Source organism: Chanodichthys erythropterus, chromosome 11 (assembly GCF_024489055.1).
Source record: "Chanodichthys erythropterus isolate Z2021 chromosome 11, ASM2448905v1, whole genome shotgun sequence".
Taxonomy (NCBI): Eukaryota; Metazoa; Chordata; class Actinopteri; order Cypriniformes; family Xenocyprididae; genus Chanodichthys; species Chanodichthys erythropterus.
In genome coordinates, this window is record NC_090231.1 from 1,091,793 (window position 1) to 1,118,356 (window position 26,564).

The window sequence follows — 26,564 nt, forward strand, 5'->3', positions numbered from 1 at the left end:
CCCAAACTCTCCCGGAACGCCGTCAGCTCCTGAAAGCCAGTGGAGCCAAAAGACGAATGTTTCCCGCTGAAATGAGAATTGATTTTCCCAGCGGTCACGGGCCCCTAATCAACATCCTGTTCTGATAAAGGACCCGGAGCCATTAGAGCCGCGAGACGTCAGCGAGACGCTGTCGAGAAACACAACAGTTCAGCTTATCTTCCCTCTCTTTGGCTTCTTCTCCGTCTCTTTGCCTTTGTCTCTTTCTTCCATATAAGACGCTCTCGAGAGACGCAAGAGAAAGAATGAAGCAAAAGTAGGTGACCTCGTTTTTCAGCCGTTCCGTTCGGGGAAATCGGACGTGATTCCACACGTCGTCACATGATCGTGTGCGTGTTCAGACCTGCTGGGAAACAGAGTCAGGCATGTCCATGTCGATCTGATGCGATGCAATGAAAATAAAAAAGTCACTTTATTAAAGGCAGAGCTAAATGTGACATTACAATGACAAGCCCGATCCATCCACCTCAACTTACAGGATCTGCTGCTACATCTTGGTGCAGACACCACTGCACACCTTCAGCGGTCTAGAGGAGTCCATGCCTCCACGGGTCAGGGCTGGTTTGGCAGCAAAAGGAGACCAACACGATATTAGGAAGATGCTCATAATGTTAAGCCTGATCGGTGTGTGTATATGCATGCAGAAGCTGGAGTGTGAAAGCGGCCTTCAGCATCTTCTGTCTCTGTCTGATGGGTCATCAGGTGAGCTGTAATCACTGCAGCAGATGCAGCCGCTCGCCCTTTATGACCGACTGACTGACCTCAAACCTCCGACCGCACGACCATACGGACACAGATCCAAGCCAAGCGCTCTCCACTGGAAACGGAGAGAGAGAGTCAGTCCGTATCCGTCCGAGTTCTCTGGATCCTAATGATGAAGTTTGACTCAACCCTCCTCACAACATTTATAGGCCGCTTGTGCTCCCATGAACATTAAAGTGGTAGTTCATCCAGAAACGGTCATCGTTTACTGTCCTCATGCCATTCAAACTTGCACGACTCTTTCAACTGTGGAACATAAAAGATATTTTGAAGAGCTTTGGGAACCAAACAACACTGGAGCCCATTGATTTTCATTATGTGGAAACACTGAGATATCTTCTTTTTGAGTTTTACTGAAGAGTTTATACTGTTTATATGGTTAGATAAGAGTATATATTAGAGTTTATCCTGTTATAAAGATCTCATTGATTTACAAGCATCAGAATTTAGAAATATCAGCAAATACACCAAACTGCATATCTTTAATAAAATGAAGCCATTTTCCCCCTCCATATTCAAGTCACCTTTACTTATATAGCGCTTTTTACAATGCAGATCGTGTCAAAGCAGCTTTACAGTGATATCTGGTGTATCATTGTGGCTGCACAGCAGCTCTTTTCTATATCCTCACTTTATCATACTGTAAGAGCCATAAAATCCTGATTTATGTAATGTGATACTTGGCAATTCCCCATATTAATATACTGATATATTCTATTTCATTATTGTGTCAAGCTGTACAGGGTTAAGGCTCTTACAGAAACTCACATTGCAACAAGCTCTAGTTGAGTGACATGTTGACTATAAATAGGGTGAATTGAAATAAACCGGCTCTGTTTGGCATCACCTGTCCACCGGATTGCTTGGTTCTCCCGCTCACAGTCTGTACCTTCTGCTGGAATGACTCTGTGTGTTGAATGTACCTTTATCTGATTGAGATGATGAATTATTGAGGAATCAGAGCTCTTTAGATAGGATGTTCGGACAGATCAATAATTCAGGCGTTCACCCTCTTCAGTAGGGTCACGTCTCTTCTTCCGGTCTGGGCTGAAAGTGCTTCAGAAACACATCGTTTGATCCGTTTCAAACAGAGGATCATCAGGAACTCATCCTGAGATGTTTTTGGGAGTCATGAATTTTTCAGACGATGCTGTTTGTTCGGCGTTCGCTGGTTTGAATGTCTTAATCTGTGTGACATTCATACAGACGCTCAAGCTCCTGACCTCTCTGTCTTTACAGTGTCGGACACTTACAGAGAAACTCCACCCCAAAATGAGTCCTCATTTAACATCATTTATCAGCTTAAAGGAAGTTTGAGCTGCAATGAAAGTCAATGGGGTCCAATGTTGTTTGATTACCAACGTTCTTCAAAACAGAAGAAAGAAAGAAGGTCATTCAGGTTTGGAATGACATTGGGGCTATTTTTGCTTCTGTAAAGCTTCTATGAAACAATGTGCATTGTGAACAGAGATACACAAATGCATTTGACTCTCGTCACGTGTGTCAGTGATGATGCAGCTAACGGATGGCGGTAAATAAGACCATCATTAGTGTTTTATGCGGCATTATAGTGGCGTTAGTGTTTATTAGAGAGAGATGGCAGACCCTCCATCCGCTGGACCCGCCGTGATCAGAGGCTTTCAGAGCAATTACTGCTAATTGCAGGATTTGTGTGTGTTTGCTGTAAGTCAAATGCAGCGCTGCGTGTGTGAGACAGAGAGACTGCTGTTCATGGTGTGTTGATGTTGAGCAGATGGACCTGATGTGGATATTTGAGAAACCTGATTGAAAGCATTGTTTTCTGTAGAGTTTGGTGTGCAGACAGACAGATATCGGCTGTTATCTGATGCTGTTGGAGAATTTCATGATCAATGCCGCCGTAAAGGTTACGCCGCCGTCACTCGTAAAGGAAATAACAAGCACGTCCTCAGGCGACGTGTTACGCTCACAAGACCAAACAAATAAAGCCAGCGGCCGCTGCAGTGACCTTCAGAAACACCAACACACTGTCAGCCGGAAGAACCGTTTAAAACACACTAAAAGAGCTTTTGATCTATCTATCTGTCTATCTATCTATCTGTCTGTCTGTCTGTCTGTACGTACGCATGTAAGGTCTTTCCTTATTTCAAGGCTTTTTCAAACATTCATCTTGAATCAATATGAAATTCTTTGAATTTTGCAGATCCTGTTTGCATCTCAGTTTAAATTCAATTTTCAGATGATTTGTGAGGAAAGCAATCACATGTTTATTTTTTAAGGTCAAAATAAACATATATATTCACAGTTACTTCCTGGTTGTGTTTAAGTCAGCTCTGGCATTTCCAGTGAACTGTTAGCTGTCATTCTGTACACAAAACCATCGATGATTGACTTTTTAATGTTGTATTTAGCAGTTATCACACTTACCTAGTTTGTCAATAAACCAGTTGTATTGATTGCAGTAAAGACGAAGCTAATGGGACCGTTTCAAAATGCTGTGTCAGTAATTAGATGCACACACAACATTTTGTGTTCATCCTTCTGAGATTGTCCCCATTTATAAAAAAAATCTAACATTTCAAGATGTAGGAAATCCAACATTTGATAGGAAAAAAAAAAAATAAACAAGACAAGAATTACCACTATAACCATCAGGTGGCAGCAGAGGATCGTTTATTGGCTCATATCAGCCATTTCCTGTAATAGTTTTTCACTCAGTTTCACTTTTGAATAATTATTAAACATTTTAAAATCACTAGGTTTATTTTGTCAAGGTGAAGTATGAAGTACTCACAAAGTCTCATGAAAAACAATAACTTTTCTCGTGAATGAATGACAGAAGCGAGCGCCGCTCTCTCTTTATAATCAGCAGCTGTCAGTCAATGATTTCGGCACACTTGTGAAAATCACATTATATTCAATGAATCTAACTAAAGTGCATAATAAATATTTAATTTACAGTGTGTTGATGTTTTTTTTTAATTGAATTTAGCTGAGAAGGAACACTGAGGGAGTCTTTATTTGTTTATTTTTTATGTCGCCTTACGTTTGAATAACTAAATTAATGCTATGCCTTACTATTTAAGTGACTTCTGATTGACTAAGTATTACAGTATTGATCTTCAACACAAAAACAAGAGACATTTCACCTGAAGTTACTTTTATTATTGCAGAAGTTATAAATAACGCTCCGTGCATATAGTCAGTTGCTGGCAAAAATAAACTGAATCGTGATTGGTTGTTTCACATCATGTGGTCTCTTACAGTCTAAGAGGGCGGTTCTTAACTGCCTTATCCAGTCATTTGTCTAATCAACAATTCACATAAATGAACAAACATAATTTTACCAAGTAAACATCCAGTGATGGGACGAGTTAGTTAAGGTTAGACGTCCATCCTGCCGGAGCCCTGAATCCTGTGACGGGACGGGTAATGTCAGCGTGTGGTCCAGACGAAGAGGCTCAGATTTACAGCTTCATGAAGTTTATGGACACAGATCCGTCAGGAGGAGGGGAGATGGATGTCAAACTCCTCCTCATCCATCAGACGCTCAGAGCGCAGTGAACGAGGACACCTGAGTCCCACCGCAGATCTCTGGATACTTCAGACGTGATTGATGTGAGCGGGAAAGAGCGAGAGACGCTGATGGATCTGAAGTCATGTTCAGAATGAAGCTGTAAATAACATGAATGAACCGCATGAGTTTGTTGTTCGTCCCACAGAGGCTCTTCTTCACAAACGATTCATGGAGCAAAACCGCGCCGGAGAGCAGACTGAGGCAGCGTCACTGGAGATGTGTGTCTGTCACATCAGCTTTGTTGTCTGTATAATGGCAACGACCTTTAACCTCAGGGTCACTAATGGATGTCTGAAAGCGTCTGTCCTGCAGCAATTATCTGCTCAAACACACATAATGCAGCTAACAGGGAATGTTCTCAGAACGTTGTGGCAAGGTTCTCTCAAAGTTATGAACAAATAATGTTATTAGAAGGTTTGTTGAACGTTATCTGGGGTGTGTTTCCCAATAAGGAGCGTAAGGAACACCATCTGAAGCGTGGCGTTATCAGGTGCTGTCCATGACGGCGGTGCTGAACTTCTTCCTGTCGATGGCTCGAGAATCGATCCTGACAGGAGCTGCTTCACTGCGTCATCTGAGAAAGCCTGTTGTTTACAGAAGAAGCACTTCAGAACTCCACCAAGAACCAAGAAAAAAGGACTGACGTTTTATTTATAATTGGGAATGCTAGCAAAACTTTCTTAGAGCGTATTATTGTTTGCTGAGTTGTTTCTTCTCACACTTCTTGGGTTTGGCAGAGGGAAGGACGTTTGATTCAGTCGTTGTGTTCAGCTTGTTGTTTTAGTAGCTATTGATATTGCGTCTGGTTTGTTTCTGGGTGTTATTGACTAGTTTCTGCAGGGAACATGCGCTGCTTGTTAGTACTTTGATTTACTGGAGGTGTTTCCTGCTGAACGAGCTGATTGATCAGTGTGTGTGTGTGTGTGTGTGTGTGAGACTCAGTGCTCTCCTATCTTTAGTCTTTCTGTAGGTGTTGTGATGAGTGTGTGCATTGGCTCCATGTTTCCGGAGTTTTTCCCCGTTAATTATTCAGAGCGCAGCCATCAGAGACGGAGACCCACAATTCCTCTGAGAGGCTGCGATTGGCTGAAATGAAGAGCATGAGGTCTTTGATAACATCTGTGATCCGGTTCGTTCTGTCAAGCTGATGTTTGGGTCGACAGCATCACCAACAGCGTCTCGCTGACATTCACGCTTTATCCACAGTGACGACACTGAATTCAGCGTATATGTGTTTCATCAGTTGGGCTGTTTGAGCTACATCTACTGATGAACGAGGGAAGGGATTTTTTTACTTGAAAAAGCTCCTCTTTCGTTGATCAGCGCTTCTCGTTACACGTTTGGAAAGATGCTTGACGCATGTTATGTTCACCAAAGTATCAGTTTTATTGTGATTAATCCTGTTCTGAGAGTAAAACAGACCAGAAACAGCTTCTCATCAACATTATTAAATAAGATAAACATACAATTATAGTCGTGTAATAATCTTCAGTTTCATATGAACTCATGGAAAACATTCTCATTGTCTCCAGCGACCGTCTGCGGTGGTTTTTCCGCCCGGTGTGTGACAGACGTGAGGCTCTCCAGTGACATTTAGCAAATGAAATAAATCAATAAACACAGTGAGGGAGATTAAAAAAGAGATGCTGCTCAATAATAGTCTGTGAAGGACGAGTGATAAAGAGCGATAAAGGAATGAAGGAAATGTCAGGCGTGACCACAGAACAAACGCATGACTTCAGTGTGACCTGTGTGTGTGTGTGTGTGTGTGTGTGTGTGTGTGTGTGTGTGTGTGTGTGTGTGTGTGTGTGTGTGTGTGTGTGTGTGTGTGTGTGTGTGTGTGTGTGTGTGTGTGTCCAGCACTGAGGCTTTGTGTCTTCCATCGAAACAGCAGAACGAGACTCATTTATTACGGGTTTGTTTGATGTTACAGACTGAAGGATTGAAGTCACATGTTTTCCAGTAGCGATCAGCAGATATCTAATGCAGATCTGAGCGCTGGCGTTTGTGTTAGAACTTAAAGAAACACACACACACACACACACACGTGTTCTTCCTCATGTAGAGTCTCATTATCGTCTCCTCTGACCCATTTAGCAGCGATGGAGCTTCTGGAAACTCCTGACTGCAGCATAAATGAACACGTTCACAACTGTGTGTGTGTGTGTGTGTGTGTGTGTGTGTGTGTGTGTGTGTGTGTGTGTGTGTGTGTGTGTGTGTGTGTGTGTGTGTGTGTGTCTCATCTGCTCTTTTAACACCAGTGTGAGTGTGTGCAGCTGTAGGTGAGATCCTGATGATCAGACCGTCTGTTCTGTGTGTTTCTGCTCTTTTATTAGTGTCAGATTGTGAGCTGCATTAGCGCATCTTTCCTCTCGATGGAATCTTTATGCTAAATGTTTATAAAAAAAAAGCTTTTTGAACAAATTTTTAGAAAAGTTAAGGCAAAGTTTAGGGCTCACTGATTTTTGAAAATGTTGCCGAAAGAGTCTCTTCTGCTTATTTACTTGATCAAAAATACAGTAAAACAGTGAAATATTATTCCAGTGTAAATCAGCTGTTTTCTATGTGAATATATAGTAAAGTGTCATTTATTCCTGTGATTTTCAGCATCATTACTCCAGTCTTCAGTGTCACATGATCCTCCAGAAATCATTCTGATATGATGATTTGATGCTCAAGAAACATTTATGATTATTAGCAATGTTGAAAACAGTTCATATTTTTATGGAAACTGTGATAAATTATTTTTCAGGATTCTTTGCTGAACAGAAAGTTCAAAAGAACAGCATTTATTTGAAATAGAAATCTGCAGTAACGTTATAAATGTCTTTTTGATCAATTTAATACAGCCTTGATGAATAAAAGCGTGAATTTCTTTAAATAAAATCAGACTTCTCCTCAGTAGTGTATGGATGAGGATTCAGTGAGTTTGACTGTGTGTTGTGTTGTGTAGTCGATCAGTGAATCCTGACTGTATTTGACACTAATGTTTCTCTTTCTCTTCCTCTCTCTCTGCCGCTGACTGACTTCATCACCTCAGGTGAGTGATTTCCCTTCTTTCAGCGTGTCATTTCACACATGTAACACACGTGTTGGCGTCTTCAGCATGATTTTGTCTGCTGACGTGTTTCACAGTCACTTTCACAGTTTATTTTAAGTCTCCTCTAACTAAAACTAAAACATTTCACAGCAACATCAGCGCCTGCGATTTCGGTGGCTTGAATATTTCATCCGTCTAGTGTTGTTTATCTGCAGTGGATGTTTTATTTAGCGAAACCCCATTACAGGGTGAAAAACCGTCGAAGCTCGGCGGAGGCAGTCCAGGTCTCGACATTCAGCCGCAGCCAAAAGATTTTTTGTGCTTCATCAAATTTTAATAAAGCCCAGTGTTTTAATGGCCACGAAGGGACGGATGTGAAAGCTTTTTTAATTACATGGCCGTGCACCGCATCTTTGTTCTTGGCCCTGAATGATGCCATCCTGCACTTCTGAAAACTTCCTTGAGCTTTACATTCATAGCTTTTAATTGCATATTGAGAGACGCTGAATAAATCTCACCAGTTCAAGTGTGGAGGAACACGTATAAGAAGGGTTTTCAACCTGAAGCTGCTCTTAAACGTCTCTGACATTGTCAGTGTCAGTTGAGTTCATTACTGAAACGAGTCACATGCACTTAAACCAAACTAGTACACCCTTTTAAAAAGAGTACTTATTACAGAAATAAAACACTGTGTGAACTGAATGTGATGTTTTCAGTTTAAATGCAGTTAGTTGAACTTAAGAGTGCTTTATGACCCACGTTAAGTACATTTTTATATGTAATTTCATAATTACTTCTTTGAAATATGGTTAAATACCACCAAATGTACTGACAAGAGCATTTATGGTAAACTAAAATGTACTGTAATGCCATTTCTATTGACTCTTGAACATCATACATACATTTGTAACACAGTTGCAATTTAGTATGTTTAAAACATATTGCAGTATTGAATAACAAACTACAGTTAGAATTCAAATCAAGTACTTTAAATGCATTTTAGTATGTTACACAACACACCAAACCAAGTGTACTTCTTTAAATAATGATTTAAAACTTTTAATTTGACATTTTTTGACACTTCAAAAAGTGAATTAAGTGTGTTAAGAAACTCTCTTTAAGTGCACTTAAGCGATCTTTTCTTTCATTAATATTATATTACCTGCAAATATAGTTGTTTAGAAATGTACTTTTAAGATTTTAAGTGCACATTCAATGCAGTTAAGTGCACTTGTTTTTCACGAGGGCATGAAGGCAGATGTTGAGGTCATAAATGTGTGTTAGGTTGTGTGTAGTATATGAGTACCAGATCAGACACAAAAGCATCGCACCTTTCGAAGGAGAGAAACCCGTTTACAATCATGTTTGAGTAAGATATTGTAAGTTAAATTCTCTAATCTCTCTGTATTTCTGTCTTGTTTTCCAGCACAAATATCTAAATATCCTTAAATCAAGACACATTTACTTCCGATGCCAGAAGGGTCAGAAAATGATCTTGTTTTCCTTCTGAATGAAGTTTATTTCTCTGACTCCATTGGCAGATATTTGTTCTTCTTTTAATCTCACGTCATTTCGATCATTTTTTCTGAAAACTAGACTTAATATCTTCAGTCATTTTGTTTCTTCAGTAAATGTATCTTGATTTAAGAATGTTTAGATGTTTGTACTTGAAAACAAGACAGAAACACTGAGGAAGAACATCATTTTTTTCAGTCAGATTGTTAGTAAAAGCATCTGTTGTTGTGGGAGGTGGTCGAGGAGCGAATTGTGCCATCACGTATCCGTCATTTTGCATAAAGTTATTATTAGTGATGTTTCGTGTACTGAGTGTTACAGTCTCTGTTTTTAAGTGGAGGTTAACAAACTTTGAAGTTTTAGTTTCTGCTTAGTTGCAGCAGCTTCAGTGGTGTGAGATGTGATGGACTGGATGGCTTGTGCTGGTTGTTCACATACACCGACAGATGTCAATCTGATCTACTCAGACAGCTCGAGGTGATCCAGAACGTCCGAGAGCTTCGCTGAGAGATCAGGGTCTCGAATCACAGCGTTGTACTGTAAATCCAGCTTTAAGGCTGGCTGTTGGCTGATAGCGGAGGTTTCTGAGCGAGCAGAGCCGTATTCTGGTGTTTGGATGTTGAGCGCAGTTTTATCAAGCGTTTCCTCCTGCGGGGCCCTGGAGGGTCTGATCTCAGGGGCCCGTGTGCCGCTGTGATTAAACTCACTGGATGCGTTCATCTGGAATTAATGAATTACTCGTTAATCCTTCCTAATCTATTCCTGCCTTCCAGTTTGTCACTACACCGCTCGCTTTCCTAATCATAGTAAACAAACAGCTCCTGCTGCAAGTGAATGGAGACCGTCCAGAAGACGAAGCTCTCGTGTCTTATTTTCCGGGCTGCCTGTTTCTCTGTAGCACCTCGTGTTCCTCGCGTCTGTCCTGATGGTGTTTGTCCTCCTCCCCTGGGTCTCTCACCTCATCCAGACACAACATTGTGTTGCCATCTGTTGGGTTGATGGTGCTCCTCGTCCCCTGACGCCGCAGATGAGGCTGTTAGTCTGTTTGACACGTCTTGAGTGAGAATGAAATAAATATATGTGTAATTGAGTCTTGGTTCGTAGAAGAGGAGAGCTGCAGTGAAGGTGGAGATGTGATGATGTCATCTCAGAGAGGGATGTGATGTCAGTAATCGTGATGTCATGATATCTTTGATGATTTGGCGTCAGTAATAAGATATCAGTAAGATAATGATTTGGTGTCAATAATGTGATACCATTGCAGTAATGTGTAGATATGTCAATAATATGGTGATATTGTGTGGGTGATATAATATGCTTGTCAGTATTGTGATTTCGTTGCGTCAGTAATGTGATGATATTGTGTGAGTAATATAATGATATTCATGTCAATAATGTGATGATGTTGCAACATGTTCTCCAACCAATACGCCTATTGTTACGAATGGAGACTCAGGCAGGAGATCCAAGTGCAGCATTTATTTACAAGTGAGAGTGGTCGTACAGGCAGGGTCAATCAGGAGCGAACAGGAACAGCAAGGAACAGGCAGAATCGTGGTCAAGGAACAGGCAATGATCAGGACAGGCAGATATCACTCACAGGTCGGTATACAAGCAAGAGGTCGAGGCAGGCGGCAGACAGGGATAAACAGGGTAACAGTCCAAACGGTAACAGGCAGAACAGACAGGGAATAAACGCTCAGAAATGACACACAAGGAAATCAAGACTTCGCGGTGAGGTGGTGTGAGTGAAAGTCCTTTATAGTCCTGATAATGAGCTGCAGCTGGGTGTGGTGATTAGTGTGGAGTGATTGTGAAGTAAGTGCAGGTGATGAGCAATGGAGGATCATGGGAAATGTAGTCCGGGATGTGACAGGAACATGACAGGAACAGATGGTGATCGTGACATAACGCCCCCCTCCCGGAAGGCGCGTCCTCGCGACGTAAATGGAACAGCTAGGGAGGGGGGGTGGGTGCATTGGGGACTGGTATGCGGACATGAACAGGGTCCCCAATGCAGGTTCCAGGAACTCGACCACCATGGCGGGTCAGGTGGCTCAGGCGGCCACGGCAGGTCAGGTGGCTCAGGCGGCCACGGCAGGTCAGGTGGCTCAGGCGGCCACGGCAGGTCAGGTGGCAAGGGCGGCCACGGCAGGTCAGGTGGCAAGGGCGGCCACGGCAGGTCAGGTGGCAAGGGCGGCCACGGCAGGTCAGGTGGCAAGGGCGGCCACGGCAGTTCAGGGACCGCTGATGACCGCGGCCGTGCAGGGTTCCCACCCACAAACTCCCCACCCCTAGGTATACTGCCCCCCCCCAGGTATACTGCCCCCCCCCAAAAAGTTCTTGGGGATTTCAGCGGGGCCCGTCGCAGGTTCGTGGGCAAGGGGTTCGGGTGGCGGCGGCAGGGCCAGGCGTGTGGGTGAAGCCGTCAGGGCAAGACTCCTGAGTGGCGTTGGCAGCGCAAGGAGTTTGAGTGGCGCCGGCAGGGCTGGAAGCGTGGATGGCGCCGGCAGGGCTAGAAGCGTGGATGGCGCCGGCAGGGCTAGAAGCGTGGATGGCGCCGGCAGGGCTAGAAGCGTGGATGGCGCCGGCAGGGCAAGAAGCACAGGTGGCGCCGGCAGGGCAAGAAGCACAGGTGGCGCCGGCAGGGCAAGAAGCACAGGTGGCGCCGGCAGGGCAAGAAGCACAGGTGGCGCCGGCAGAGCGAGGAGCACAGGTGGCGCCGGCAGAGCGAGGAGCTTGGGTGGTGCTGGCAGACCGAGGAGCTCGGGTGGCGCCGGCAGGACAAGACGCTTGGACGTAAGAGGGGGAAGAACAGAAGGAGCCTTCTTCCTCCTCCTCCTCCTCTTCCGAGGATGAGGCGATGGTTCACCGACTGGAGCGGTTTCTGGAGCAGACTCACTGGCTGAAGCGGGTTCTGGGGTGGACTCCATGGCTGGAACGCCCCCTACCTCCGTGAGCACCGAAGGGGCGGCCATCTTGCCCGTAGGCACTGGCAAAGCAGCCATCTTGTCCATCGCGTCCAGGGCGCTTGAGTCCATGGCAACTGGTGAGCTTGAGTGCGTTGCAACCGGCGAACTTGAGAGCGTTGCAATACGCGAACTTGAGAGCGTTGCAATAGGCGAACTTGAGAGCGTTGCAATAGGCGAACTTGAGAGCGTTGCAATAGGCGAACTTGAGAGCGTTGCAATAGGCGAACTTGAGAGCGTTGCAATAGGCGAACTTGAGAGCGTTGCAATAGGCGAACTTGAGAGCGAAGCGGCCACCGGGCTTGAGAGTGAAGTGGCCGGCGGAGACTTGAGTGCGGAGAGCGAAGTGGCCACCGGGCTTGAGAGCGAAGCGGCCGACGGAGACTTGGGGATGCCAGCTGCTCGGACTGAAATCAACGGTGGATCGGTCACACTGGAACGCAACCCTCTCCGCTCCCGGACTGATCTAGAGACCTGACGTGACTCTGGGCGATCGGCGAAGGCGTGACGTTGCTCTGGGCGATCGGCGAAGACGTGACGTGACTCTGGGCGATCGGCGGAGACGTGACGTGACTCTGGGCGATCGGCGGAGACGTGACGTGACTCTGGGCGATCGGCGGAGACGTGACGTTGCTCATGGAGATCAGCTGGGACATAGACTGGTGTTGTTGTAATGGTGGCCGCCATTTTGTAGAATGTTCTTTGATGCGGCGTCCATTACGTGATCAAGCATGGTGTCGCGTTCTTCTGCGACACCCACAGTAAAGGGAGATCCGCTCAGTAGTAAAGCCTGTTCAATATACTGTTCCAACGTCCCGTTGGGATCGTGTATCGGCATGACGGCACTGAGCGGGTCAGATAGTCCACCGCGAAAAAATATCATAAGACACTCCTCGGTAAAGCAGGTCAAATGTGCCAGTTCAATAAAGTCTGTTACATAATCCTCAATGCATCTATCTCCCTGACGGAGACCGATCAACTGGGCGGATGGATTCATGGTGGTAATGACAGGAACACTCACGAAAGCTGCTGGATCTGTGTTGGCGAAGTCTTCTGTTACGAATGGAGACTCAGGCAGGAGATCCAAGTGCAGCATTTATTTACAAGTGAGAGTGGTCGTACAGGCAGGGTCAATCAGGAGCGAACAGGAACAGCAAGGAACAGGCAGAATCGTGGTCAAGGAACAGGCAATGATCAGGACAGGCAGATATCACTCACAGGTCGGTATACAAGCAAGAGGTCGAGGCAGGCGGCAGACAGGGATAAACAGGGTAACAGTCCAAACGGTAACAGGCAGAACAGACAGGGAATAAACGCTCAGAAATGACACACAAGGAAATCAAGACTTCGCGGTGAGGTGGTGTGAGTGAAAGTCCTTTATAGTCCTGATAATGAGCTGCAGCTGGGTGTGGTGATTAGTGTGGAGTGATTGTGAAGTAAGTGCAGGTGATGAGCAATGGAGGATCATGGGAAATGTAGTCCGGGATGTGACAGGAACATGACAGGAACAGATGGTGATCGTGACACCTATATAGGTCGTTTGCCATTTCCCTGAAATTCGACCCATAGGAGCGTTTACTAAAGTTGCGCCCCTATCGACAACAGGACACTTTCATTTTAATGCATTGTTCACTTTTATCTGTGTCATATGTCAGGTTTCGCATAGCTCAATTGGCAGAGCATTGCAATAACAATATGCAATCACGTGATCATGGCTTTGATCCCAGGGAATATAAAGTGTAAATGCACTATAAATCACTAAGGGTAGGTTTAGGGGTGGGATGGGTGTAGTCGTTGATAAAAAAAATTGTTTTGCTAAATGGACAAATGGTGTAAAAAGTCCAAACATTGTGTTTAATTGAACACACATTTTGATTTGACATTTTATGACAACACACGTAACACGACACTGTCATTATTTTTACTCCAGCTAGAGGGCGCATGACTTTAAAATGTAAATATAGGTCATAATAAGGTGCTTGTCAAACGACCTATAGGGTTTTTTTTTTTTTTTGGAGTACACTCTGTGATGTTAATGTAATTATAGTAATATAATGTAGTTATAGTAACCTGTCTGTAATGCGATGTTGGCACAGGGCCTCGCGACTCACGCCAAAGTAAAGTGAACAGACTTGATGATGTAAAGCCAATAGTTAAAGCTCATGTTTTTGTCCTGCGAAATATTACAATACTATAAAAGACATAGCTAAAAGTGAGACAATGTGTATGATGACTGTATTATTGTGCTTGTTAAAAAGTGTATTGTGCATTCAGTAACTTATAATATTGCTCTGAGCATGTGACCGTGATTCATGTGCATACATGTCAGTCAGCGCGGGATCGCACGTCACGTTCGAGAGCGGAGTGCAGCGGCTAATATTTCCTCTAGAGCTGAGAATGTCTTTCTGAAGATTCCGCTCCACTCGCTCAACCCAGAATGCCCTGAACATCAACGTTAACAATGAAGAAGGAGGCCTAGGCCTAATGTGGAGAAACTGAGTTAGCAAAGATGCATTTTGTGATGTAAGCACAGCGAAGCTCTTGTTTGTACTTTGTTTTGGGGTTAAAAAGAACTAATCATTTAATAAATCCTGGGAATTGGTTGATGAAATATTGATTAAAATTAAACAAACAATTTACACAAAACAAAATTCACTTTAAAGAAAGGATTTCTTCAAAATAAAACTTAATGAAGTGATCAAACTCATATCTGAGCCACTCCATGTCTCCTGACATAGGCTGTATTGCGAATCTTATGTCTTACTCATGCTGTTCACTTTTCATAATCAGCATAGATGAAAATAAACATATATAAAAAAAAAAAAAAATATATATATATATATATATATATATATATATATATATATATATAATATTATATAATATTATATATAATATTATTTAAACATAAATATTAAACTAAATAGGCTACGTTTTCTTTAACCCCGCTCAACGATCGCGCCGGCGCGTTCTGATGGATTTTTTCTTAATGACAGCAGAAGCAACTCCGTCATTTTTATTAGTGTATTAGTGTACAGATTAGTGTAAGACAACTATAAAGGGTCTACTTTTATTCATGTACACTCACAATAACATCAAAACCTTGTGCTTTTGTAAAATAAAGAAAATAAACTGTGCACTTTCAACTGTGAGAAGCGTCTCGCTGCAGCCTGTGTTGGACGTCCAACCCGGCCCGTATCCAGGTGTGACATCAGATGCCAGGTATGTTCCCTACACCAAACACTGATCCCTAAACCTACCCGTCACTGTAACCTTGACAAATGAAGTTAGCTGGATTTCTAGTGAAGTGGTTTGAGGGAAAATCGCAGTGAGGTAAACTAACAGACTGCTAAACTGAGCTGACAGACCCAGTAAAGCAATGAATTAATCGTTGCTGTTTCTCATTATTTGGCCTTGCATTGCAGTTATTTTTTCTTATTCTAAATGTGATAAATGTTGCATAAGTTGATGTGTTGGGGAATTTGGCTATTATCATATAACATTTCAATTATATTCTGCTGAAATGAATGAATTGACTAGAAAAAAAGATTCATTCCTTTTGATGAATGAGATTCAAAGAGCAGAGTCAGTAAAATTATCCGAACCTCCCATCACAGACATGGCTTCTGACGTCAGACGTCCACCGCAGGCTCCAGCGAGCCCCACTTGGAGACTGTCTCTGTCTGAAACTCAAAAATGAACTGAAACTCATCAAATAGCCTACTTATCATACAAACATTAGATATATGTCTAAAGAAATCAATAAAACAATTCTCATTTAAAACAAATATTGTCCTGCAATCTGTATGAAATGAAAGAGATGCACAGTTTTGCCTAGCTCAGCTAATTATCATTGATGTGATTACACCCACTAACTTTTTGTCACAAACAACAAATTGTTCGTCACTACAGCAACAGCAGACCCCAGTTACTATAGCACTATATGCCGTCGTGCCAATATAATGTAGTTATAGTGGCCGTCAGGCTCATGACGAGCATCTGCAGATCACACCAGGTGTAATGGACGTTTAATTGGATCGGTTGCTGTGAGCGAGGCTGTTTGTGTCTTTTAATTAGATGAATAAATTGCACTCATTAAAGAGTTTGATTTCAAATAAAGCAGATGTGTATGTGAGACACGCCTTAAAGACATCACAACATCAGCACAGACACATCTCTGTGAGACGAGGCTGATCTCAGCACATCTGTCCTTCATGAATCACATTTCATCATGAATCAGACGTGACAGAAGCAACACTTCCGCATCACATTTTTTCTAGCAGCTTCGCAGTTTCCATCGGGAAGGTTTGCGTTTGCGTCGTCTCGCTACATTCACAGGTGAGTTTCATTCAACCGAGGAGAGGAAGAGAAGGAATCCATGAGCTGGAACACCAGCTGTATGTGATGAGCATGATTTACAGGACGCGTTGTAGGTATTGTTTAGTCTTTGGTTTGAGACTAGAGTGAAGCTGTGGGTGATTTTCATTTTGTGTCACTCCATTGAAAGTCTATGTAATCAACGTTCAAGCGCTCTTCTGAAGAGACGCGGTCACTTTATACGATGAACAGATTTAACAACAAGCACAGAGCTCATTAAATACGGTAAACAGAAACTCAAACATGCCTGAGAACAAACAAACAGAAGGACAAAAGGGAGTGAACAATCCCTTCACGTCTGTTTTGAGTCGTATTTGTGAGTAAGGTCTTGTTTAGTTGGAGTGCTGAAGCTTCAGAGCCGCTGGACTTTGTTTTATCTGCTTGACACGTGTTGGAGAGCGTGTGTTTGTACAGTTGTGCTGTCGAATCTGCTGGCTTCTGTTCTGGCGCTTGCATGTTTGGCCTTTGAGCTCGGCACACAAAATGGCTTCCCATGTTTTCTGTGTGACAAGATGTCTGGCCTAAGAGGAGATCTGTCCTGCTCACTCTCAGATCTGTGACAGACCGTCGCTGTTTGATGGAGGTCGTCGTCGTGTCTTGATGCTTCAGTGTGTGTTTGTCTTTCATCACGGCACGGCCGGCCTCAGGTTCGGTTTGTAGCTTCTGCTGACCGAGAGCCATCTGCTTACACAGATCAGTTCCTGACCCCAGACTTCAAACGTTTGAATGGTTGTGTGTCATCTTTAATGCAGTCATGCATGAAAAGAGTTTCTCAGCACAATTCAACAATATACACTTGTGCTCATAAGTTTACATACATATTGCAAAATAATAAGAGGGGTCATGTAATAAAGTTAAGCAGTTTAGTATCAGTTGAATGTTTGAGTTTTAATAGTCGGCGTGTGTTTGATGAACTCAGAGTGACTGTTGAAAGTGTTTGACTGCTGCAGTGACACACGTGACGAGTTACATAACAGAGAGAGAGAGAGTGAGAGAGAGCTTGGGCGGCTCTTAATGATGAATGTGGGACAGTGATGGATGAGACAGAAGACGGTCTAAAGGCCCAGGAGACGCTCTGACTGTTAGAAAGAGAAAGAAACGCTAGTCACGCAGAAAAAGAGCGATGAAAGTATAATGCAGGGTGACATTGTGAATGCAGAATTAACTGCCTGCGTCCTTCAGCCGTTTGATCCTACCTGATTCCTCCAGCTGCTTCCCGTTTCTCCACTGAAGCCTTCGCAACTGTGATTCTGACAGGTTTGGATTCAGAGAGATCATGACAATTAGGATCTCTGAGTTCTCCTGGATCTTTGTGATGTTTTCGGGATCTTCACTCCGCACATGTCCAGCTGAATCCCGGCCGTATAATTGTCTCTGACGCAGCACTTTGGTGCTTCTGCACTTTATTCTCCTGTCTGAAATAGCAGTACTTTATTTAGAAATAGCATATATGTGTGTAGGACTGCACAATTTGGGAAAACGATCATGTAAATCAAATGTAATTCCTTTTTTTTTTTCTTATAAAAATTGTGATTGCAATTTAAAATATGATTTGCTGTGCTTTTTGTGATTATAAATTAAATTATAAAATAATAATAATTGTTATTATTATTATTATTATTATTATTATTACATAAAAATATATAAATTATTGAAAAAATGCAAAATAAATATTACTATTGTAATATTTCACTGTAAAACAAAAAATAGTAAAAAAATAATATAATATAAAAATAGTTTATGAAAAATAATATAATAATTAATTAATTTTACATTACATCTATACAATTATAATATTATATTAATGGCTATTTTAATTTTTTTTTTTTTCAAAACCATTTAATTTTTATTTTGATGGAAAACAAAAAAAAGCATGGGAAGATGGTTATATATTGTTATTATTTATATACAATATAGTGTTTATTAATATTTTGAATTAGCTTTTATTTTTATTTTCATTTTAAGTTTCTTTTTTTATATTTATATGTAGCTTTATTTATTTATTTATTTTTTTTTAAATTAAACTTAAACGTATTCAGTTTCTAATGTTCACTTAAGATTTCAATCTAATATTTATTTAGATTTCAGTATTATTTTATTTCAGCTTGATTTCAGTAAATAATGATTTTAATAGTTTTAGTTCAGATTAACAACACTGGCCTGAGGAGCTTCTAAACGTGAAGAACCGGCAGACTCGATTGAACCCGTGACCTCATCGCAGGACACCCGCTGCATCGATCACATTCTCAAAAACAGCTGCGACACATCTTCATCGACCCTGCGAGTGATGAAAGGCTTGCTCTCACTCAGGTCCTGCTGGTTGATTGCGTTGTGTGTTTGATCTCAGCGGCCGGTGGTCCTCCAGCAGATCAGACAGTCGTCCGGCGCTCCATCGATCTCGCTCGGCTTCTGGAAAGGTCGCGCTGCTGAACGTTCACCTCCATCACTTCAGGAAAACACGTGATCTGATATCGATCATCATATATAGACTTGATATTTGAAGTGATGTTTAAAGAGTTAATTCAGCCAAAATTAATCATCCTGACATCATTTATACATCTTTCAAACCTGTATGAGTTTGTGGAACACAAAAGAACATATTTTGATACATTTTCATTGTCGATGAGATGAAAGTCACTGGGCTCCAATGTTGTTTGGTTCCCAACATTCTTCAAAATATCTTCTTTCACAGGAGAAAGAAAGTCATATGAGGGAGGGTAAATGATGACAAAATGATCACTCACTCAAAATATGGTACATTTTGTAACATCACTTGTGAAGTCATTCTGTTCATAGTTATGAGCCTTTTTAATGAATCTTTTCCTTATTTTTAGTACATAGCAGATCAAGGCTCCTGTTCCACATTCATGCTCTACTCCTCAAAGTCTGGGAAAAAGAATAACTTCCTTCAGAGTTCAGATAGTGCTCTGATAGTGACCACATTCAAGAAGGGGGACAAGGCTAATGTGGCCACTGTATCAGAAAGTACTCCCAGAATTACAGTGTGGCTTCCATCCATCCAGAGGTATAGCAGATATGATATTCACAGCAAGCCAACTATGGGAAAAAATGCAGTGAACAAAGGCAGCCTTTGTACATGGCCTTTATAGATCTATCAAAGGCTTTTGACATGCCAGGCTCTGTGGATCCTACTATCAAGGTACGGCTGTCATGATATATCAGAATACTGAGGCTTCTACATGATGGCATGTCAGTCACAGTGCTCAGAAACGGTGGCTCTGAGTCTTTCACGATGGAAACGGGGATCAAACAGGGATGCATCATCACACCCACCCTGTTTGCCATCTTCATTGCTGCCATACTCCACCTCATTGGCGAAGAGCTGCCACAGGGGATTCCAATCATGTACAGAACTGATGGCAGACTCTTCAACCTTCACAGGTTCAAGGCCAAGAGCAAAGTCAACTACACCACCATCACAGAGCCTCAGTACGCGGACACACTCCTCAGAAGACCTCTGTGGCATCCTGAATGCCTTTCCCTAGGCCTAACCTTAAACATCAAGAACACCCAGGTCCTATGTCAATCTCCAACCAACCAGCCAGCTACCCAGAACATCATAAAAGTGGACAACACCACTCTTGAAAACGTGGACCATTTCCCCTACCTCGGCAGCCTTCTTTCCTAAAAAGCTGACATCAACTCTGAGGTTAACCATTGCCTGAGTTGTGCCAGTGGAGCCTATGCCAGACTCAGGAAAAGAGTCTTTGGAGACCGAAACCTAACAGCCCAAACCAAACTTCTGGTCTACAGAGCCACTGTCCTCCCCACCCTCCTGTATGGAGCCGAGTCATGGACCATCTTCATCATCTTCAACTTCGATGGACCTGCCATGTCATCCGCATGTCCAGTACATGTCTCCACAAACAGATCCTGTAGTCCCAGCTGAAGGAATGTCGTTGAGCCAACGGCGGGCAAAAGAAACGTTACAAGGACAATCAAGGTTCCCTCAAGGTTCAATACTCGCACCCCTCCTGTTCAACCTATACTGCCACTGAGCCAAAAAATGAGAAAGGACCAAATTGCATATCACAGCTATGCAGATGACACCCAGATTAACCTAGCCCTCTCACCTAACGACTACAGCCCCATTGACTCCCTGTGCCAATGCATTGATGAAATTAAAAATTGGATGTGCCTAAATGTCCTTCAGTTAAACAAAGACGAAACTGAAGTCATTGCGTTTGGAAACAAAGATGAAGTTCTCAAAGTGAACATGTACTTTAGAACATGTACTAACATGTACCCCTCACTTTAGGGGTCAAACAACTAAAAATCTAGTCAGGAATTTTGGTGTGATTTTGTCAGACCTGAGTTTCAGTAGCTATGTAAAGACAATATCTAAATCAGCATATTATCATCTCAAAAATATTGCAAGAATTAGATGCTTTGTCTCCAGTCAAGACTTAGAGAAACTTGTTCATGCTTTCATCACCAGCCGGGTGGATTATTGTAATGGGCTCCTCACTGGTCTTCCCAGGTACTTGCACTGGCTTCCAGTTGCATTTAGAATTGATTTTAAAGTACTGTTACTTGTTTATAAATCAATCAATGGTCTAGGACCTCAATACATTGCAGATATGCTCATAGAATATAAACCTAACAGATCACTCAGATCATCAGGATCAAGTCATTTAGAAATACCAAGGGTTCACTCAAAGCAAGGAGAGTCTGCTTTTAGCTGTTATGCCAGCCGCAGCTGGAACCAGCTTCCAGAAGAGATCAGGTGTGCTCCAACAGTAGCCACATTCAAATCCAGACTCAAAACACATCTTTTCATCTATGCATTTGCTGATTAAGCACTGAGCTATGTCCGAACTGTTTGCACTTTATTTTATATGTATTATCTTTTTATTCTTTTAATTATTTTTCTTGTTTATTTCATTTTTAATGCATTCTATATCAATCTTTTATGTGTCATCTTTTTATTTCTGACTTTTAATGCATTTTAAATCTTGCTATCTGGTTGATAGAGATAGGAGAAATAGGAAGTAAGCATTTGTTATCCCTGAATGGAGCTCTGACAGAGTTAGTCCAGGAAGATTTGCCTGTAAGGGTACTGTTTAACAGTTATCCCTCCGCGTGAGGAAGATCCATTTAGATCCGCTCTGATGGATAGATCCGTTTAGATCCGCTTTGACGGACAACAAAGTGGAGTAGAGTTATCCTTGGATGGAGCTCTAGATAGAGTTAGTCCAGAAAGATTTCTTTGTAAGGGTAATGTTTAAACGCACAGCTACCTGACAAATATAAATAGTTATCCCTCTGCATGAGGAAGATCCATTTAGATCCACTCTGATGGATAGATCCATTTAGATCTACTCTGACGGACAACAAAATACTCCCTGAAACTTCCTAACTCTTCCATCCAGATAGACACAGAATTTTCTGTTTTTACTGTTATTTTTATTTCTTATGCGTTCCATTTTTATTATGTATTTGGTTCTTCTTTATGTAAAGCACTTTGAATTACCATTGTGTATGAAATGTGCTATACAAATAAAATTGCCATTGCAATATCAAGGCCATTCTGAAGAAATTCCACATCACATCGAACATCTAGGAACACATTACACTGCACAGGAGCTCCTGGAAGAAATCCATGCAGGTAGGTGCTGCATATCATGAAATTGATCTCCGCCGTGCCAGAGACAATGCGACAGCTTCGCAAGGAGGAAGACAAAGAGCCTCAACCACCACCAACCATCACCGCTCTGCCCTGCCTACAAGAATGCGGATCATAGATGGGCTTCTACAGCCATCTGAAGTCTGAAGACCCACAAGTAGATGACCCAAAGGAGAGGACAGTCATACTCGGCTCGAGTGACCACCGATGAATGGATGAGTGTTTGTGTACTTGTACAGATATCTTAATGAGGACCTGTGGACCATCGGAGCGAGGAGAGTAAAGTGAGGACATTTTGGCCATTCCTCACTATCTGAGAACCATTTAAAGGCCTATTTGAGGGTCAAGAATCAGGTTATAATTGGGTAAAGGGTCGGTTTAGGGTAAGGGTTTGGGTTAGGCACTTAGTTGTGATGTGTAGGGTTAGGGTAAGGAGCTGGCGATTGCATTGTGTCAATGAATGTCCTCGCAAAGATAGATGTTCAAGAATGAGTGTGTGATTGACACTATTCTTTTCTTGGAATCCAGAGTGTTTATGTGTTGTTCTTTTCTATTTAGACCTGCAATAACAGCAATTAAGCGTGTTAAAATCAAACACACATGCTCATCTGACGGCTGTCTCTAGTGCCTCTGACTCATACACTGATTAATCACACTCTCACAGACACACACACAGAATATTAACACACACAATCAATACACTTCATTATCAGCCAGAGTCATTAGAATTCATCGCTTGACGCACAGCAAATCAAAGCACTTCAGTCACAACACTCTGTCTGTTCTCACACAGTGTGATGGGGTTGCTAGGCTGTCTGTGTGGTTGCTAGGCATTTCTTGTATGAAGAGTCTCTGTAATGTCCTGGTCTGTAGATGTGACCCTTCCATTAGTTAATTAAGTTAATTCAGAAGGGTTAGAATCAATGTATTTAACTGAACACTGTCATTGTTCAGTTATGCTTGAGCTCCCAGCATGCACTGCAGCGTGAATTAATTATGCAGATGACTGTTTGTTGTCACTTCCAGTTATTATGGTGTGCTGATAATTATTCACAGCATCTTTCATGTACTTTCAGTGATGAAGTTCATATTGTCATTGATTGGATTATTCGGTCGGTTCTCATCATCTCAAAAATTCTGCACTGGGATTGATGGGATTGTTAAATCTGAGGTTTAACTCCTATAGATATAGTTATTTTTTATGAAGTTGTAAATAAAACATATTCATACACCAGTTTTTTTTTAGTTTTTTTTCAGTGCACATGAATGTGTGTTTGCATTTAACTAGAACAAGTAAGTTAATGTCAGTCGATTGAACACAGCATGAAGCATCAATAATGATCAATACTTTTCAGAAGCTGTTTTTAATGCATGAAGGGATTCTAAGAGTGTGATGTCTCACCTGACAGCATCACATGTCCAGCCGCATGTTTCTATGTCAGTGAATGTGATGGAATAGCAGCGTCAGCTCACGAATGAGTGTAGATCGAGTGTGTGTTGGCTGTGTACACAGGTGTGTGAGTGTGATGGAGTGAGAATGAGTTCAACACAATAAAGCGCAGTAGCCGCGGCGTCTCCTGCATTTGTGTGCATCCCTGCGGCTCGCTCTCATTTCAGTCACGCTTCATATTCATGAGGAAAAGAAAATTAGATTGGAAGGATAGTGCGGAGAGAGACTCTCAACGTGTCATCTCTTCAGTCCCGGCAGCCATTTTACATTCTCTCTTTGTTTTTGCATGCGGCTCATTTCGACTCAACTCGAACGGGTTTTTCTGACGTCGCTGCATGAAAACAGAACAGAGACGTGATGAAAGGAAACTGCTTCTGTTTTCCTTCTCTAAAGCAATTCAATGCCTTCCTCTCTCCTCCTCCTCCTCGTTCTGTTTCCCATGAGGCTCTTGTATTTTCTCTGATGTTTCTCCTCTGATAATTAGCAGTTGCCAGATACTACAACTAGCAGCAGGAGTCAGAAGCGGGTTGGCCCGAGGGAAGCGAGAGGAGCCGATTGAGTCTGGGCTCTAAATCAATTCTAAATCGTTGCTTGTTTCTGAATCGGTGGCTTTGACAGAGTTTCTCGGCCAGGCTGTAATTGTCGAGGTGTGGCTGATGTTTTGTTGCTCGTGAGGCACATGAGATCCTGGTGGTGATGCTTCGTTTTGATTCGTTCTTTTTATTCTTCCAGGATGAATCATTAGCTCTTAATCCCGCTGACATTCTGGGCCGGTTCTCGTCTTCACATGCTCTGATTTTCAAAGGAACTGACCACATGGGTTATACAGGTCACTGTTCAGAACATAAACTAAATGCTTTCCAGTTCATATTTTTAGGGAAACCGTGATCCATTTTATTTTTCAGGATTCTTTGAATAGAAATTTCAAAAGAACAGCGTTTATTTGATATAGAATAGTTTGTAACATTTTAAATGTCTTTACTGTCACTTTTGACCAATTTAATGTGTCCTTGATGATGAAGCAGTTCAAGCTTGTTTTGTTACAACTATTTTTGCTCTTTCTACTATTTATTCCCAATTAATATTAATATTTTTACTTGTTTATATTTTGTCAACAGTATGTTTGAATTTAAATCATTTGTCTGCTGGAATGTTTTTAGAAAGATGTGTGTTGGATGCTTCTTTGGCTGAATGATCAACAGTGACTCACTGAAGAGACTTCGGCTCTGATGAAGGTCCATTAGGCCTCCGTTCTCAGCTGTTGATTGGCACTTGATCTCAAACCTGCAGAGCCAGATGCTTGGAAAGTCTCTTGATCACAATGACTTATGAGCGTCACCACTGCAGCTCTGATTAAAGCAGATGGAAGCGCGCGTGAGCTCAGCATCACCTCATTACATGAGCAGAGAGGCAGTGACCTTCAGCACCCGCATCAACATTTACATTCACACACAGCTCATAAACAAGGGTTATTTACAGACGCTGATCTTCACCTGCTCGCGTTTATACTCATTGCTCAGCTTATTCAGTTGTAAGGGTGGTTTTTGAACATTCTGTCAGTGTTTTCATCTAAAGCTGATTGTTTGTGCATCTGTGTGTTTCAGCTGGGACTACCTACATCTTCGGCCGTGGAGGAGCCCTCATCACGTACACGTGGCCCCCCAACGACCGGCCGAGTACGCGGGCAGACCGGCTGGCCGTGGGCTTCAGCACTCAGCTGAAGGAGGCCGTCCTGGTGCGGGTGGAGAGCGCCAAGGGTCTCGGGGACTATCTGGAGCTTCACATAGTAAGAATGATGCCTGGGGAACCAAGGGGGCAGAGACGGGCTTACGGTGACTGTGTGTTTGAGGGTGGGGCTTATAGTGACTGTGTTTGAGGGCGGGGCTTATAGTGACTGTGTTTGAGGGCGGGGCTTACAGTGACTGCATATGTTTGAGGGCGGAACTTATAGTGACTGTGTTTGAGGGTGCGGCTTACAATGACTGTGTGTGTTTGAGGGTGGGGCTTACAGTGACTGCATATGTTTGAGGGCGGGACTTATAGTGACTGTGTGTTTGAGGGTGCGGCTTACAGTGAATGTATGTTTGAGGGCGGGACTTACAGTGACTGTGTTTGAGGGCGGGGCTTACAGTGACTGTGTGTTTGAGGGCGGGGCTTATAGTGACTGTGTTTGAGGGCGGGGCTTACAGTGACTGCATATGTTTGAGGGTGGGACTTATAGTGACTGTGTGTTTGAGGGTGCGGCTTAAAATGACTGTGTGTGTTTGAGGGTGGGGCTTATAGTGACTGTGTTTGAGGGCGGGACTTATAGTGAGTGTTTGAGGGCGGGGCTTACAGTGACTGCATATGTTTGAGGGTGGGACTTATAGTGACTGTGTGTTTGAGGGTGCGGCTTACAATGACTGTGTGTGTTTGAGGGTGGGGCTTACAGTGACTGCATATGTTTGAGGGCGGGACTTATAGTGACTGTGTGTTTGAGGGTGCGGCTTACAGTGAATGTATGTTTGAGGGCGGGACTTACAGTGACTGTGTTTGAGGGCGGGGCTTACAGTGACTGTGTGTTTGAGGGCGGGGCTTACAGTGAATGTATGTTTTAGGGCGGGGCTTACAGTGACTGTATGTTTGAAGGTGTGGCTTATGGTGACTGTGTTTGAGGGCGGGACTTACAGTGACTGTATGTTTTAGGGCGGGGCTTACAGTGACTGTGTGTTTGAGGGTGTGGCTTACGGTGACTGTGTTTGAGGGCGGGACTTACGGTGACTGTATGTTTGAGGGTGTGGCTTATGGTGACTGTGTGTTTGAAGGCGGGACTTTCAGTGACTGTGTATTTGAGGGTGGGGCTTACAGTGAATGTGTGTGTTTGAGGGCGGGACTTACAGTGACTGTGTGTGTTTGAGGGCGGGACTTACAGTGACTGTGTGTGTTTGAGGGCGGGACTTACAGTGAATGTGTGTGTGTTTGAGGGCGGGACTTACAGTGACTGTGTGTGTTTGAGGGCGGAACTTACAGTGACTGTGTGTGTTTGAGGGCGGGACTTACAGTGACTGTGTATTTGAGGGTGGGGCTTACAGTGACTGTGTGTGTTTGAGGGTGGGACTTACAGTGACTGTGTATTTGAGGGTGGGGCTTACAGTGACTGTGTGTGTTTGAGGGCGGGACTTACAGTGACTGTGTATTTGAGGGTGGGGCTTACAATGACTGTGTGTTTG

The 26,564-nt window shown here is 42.9% G+C and overlaps 1 protein-coding gene across 1 annotated transcript in view; it reads left to right on the forward strand.

Moving 5' to 3' along the window:
• LOC137030503 (neurexin-2-beta-like) overlaps positions 1–26,564 on the forward strand; it is a 94,265-nt gene that overhangs the window by 23,439 nt on the left and 44,262 nt on the right. The window contains exon 2 of the mRNA XM_067400851.1: positions 24,960–25,141. Within this exon, the coding sequence (XP_067256952.1) occupies positions 24,960–25,141 (182 nt within the window). The remainder of the gene's footprint in view (positions 1–24,959; positions 25,142–26,564) is intronic.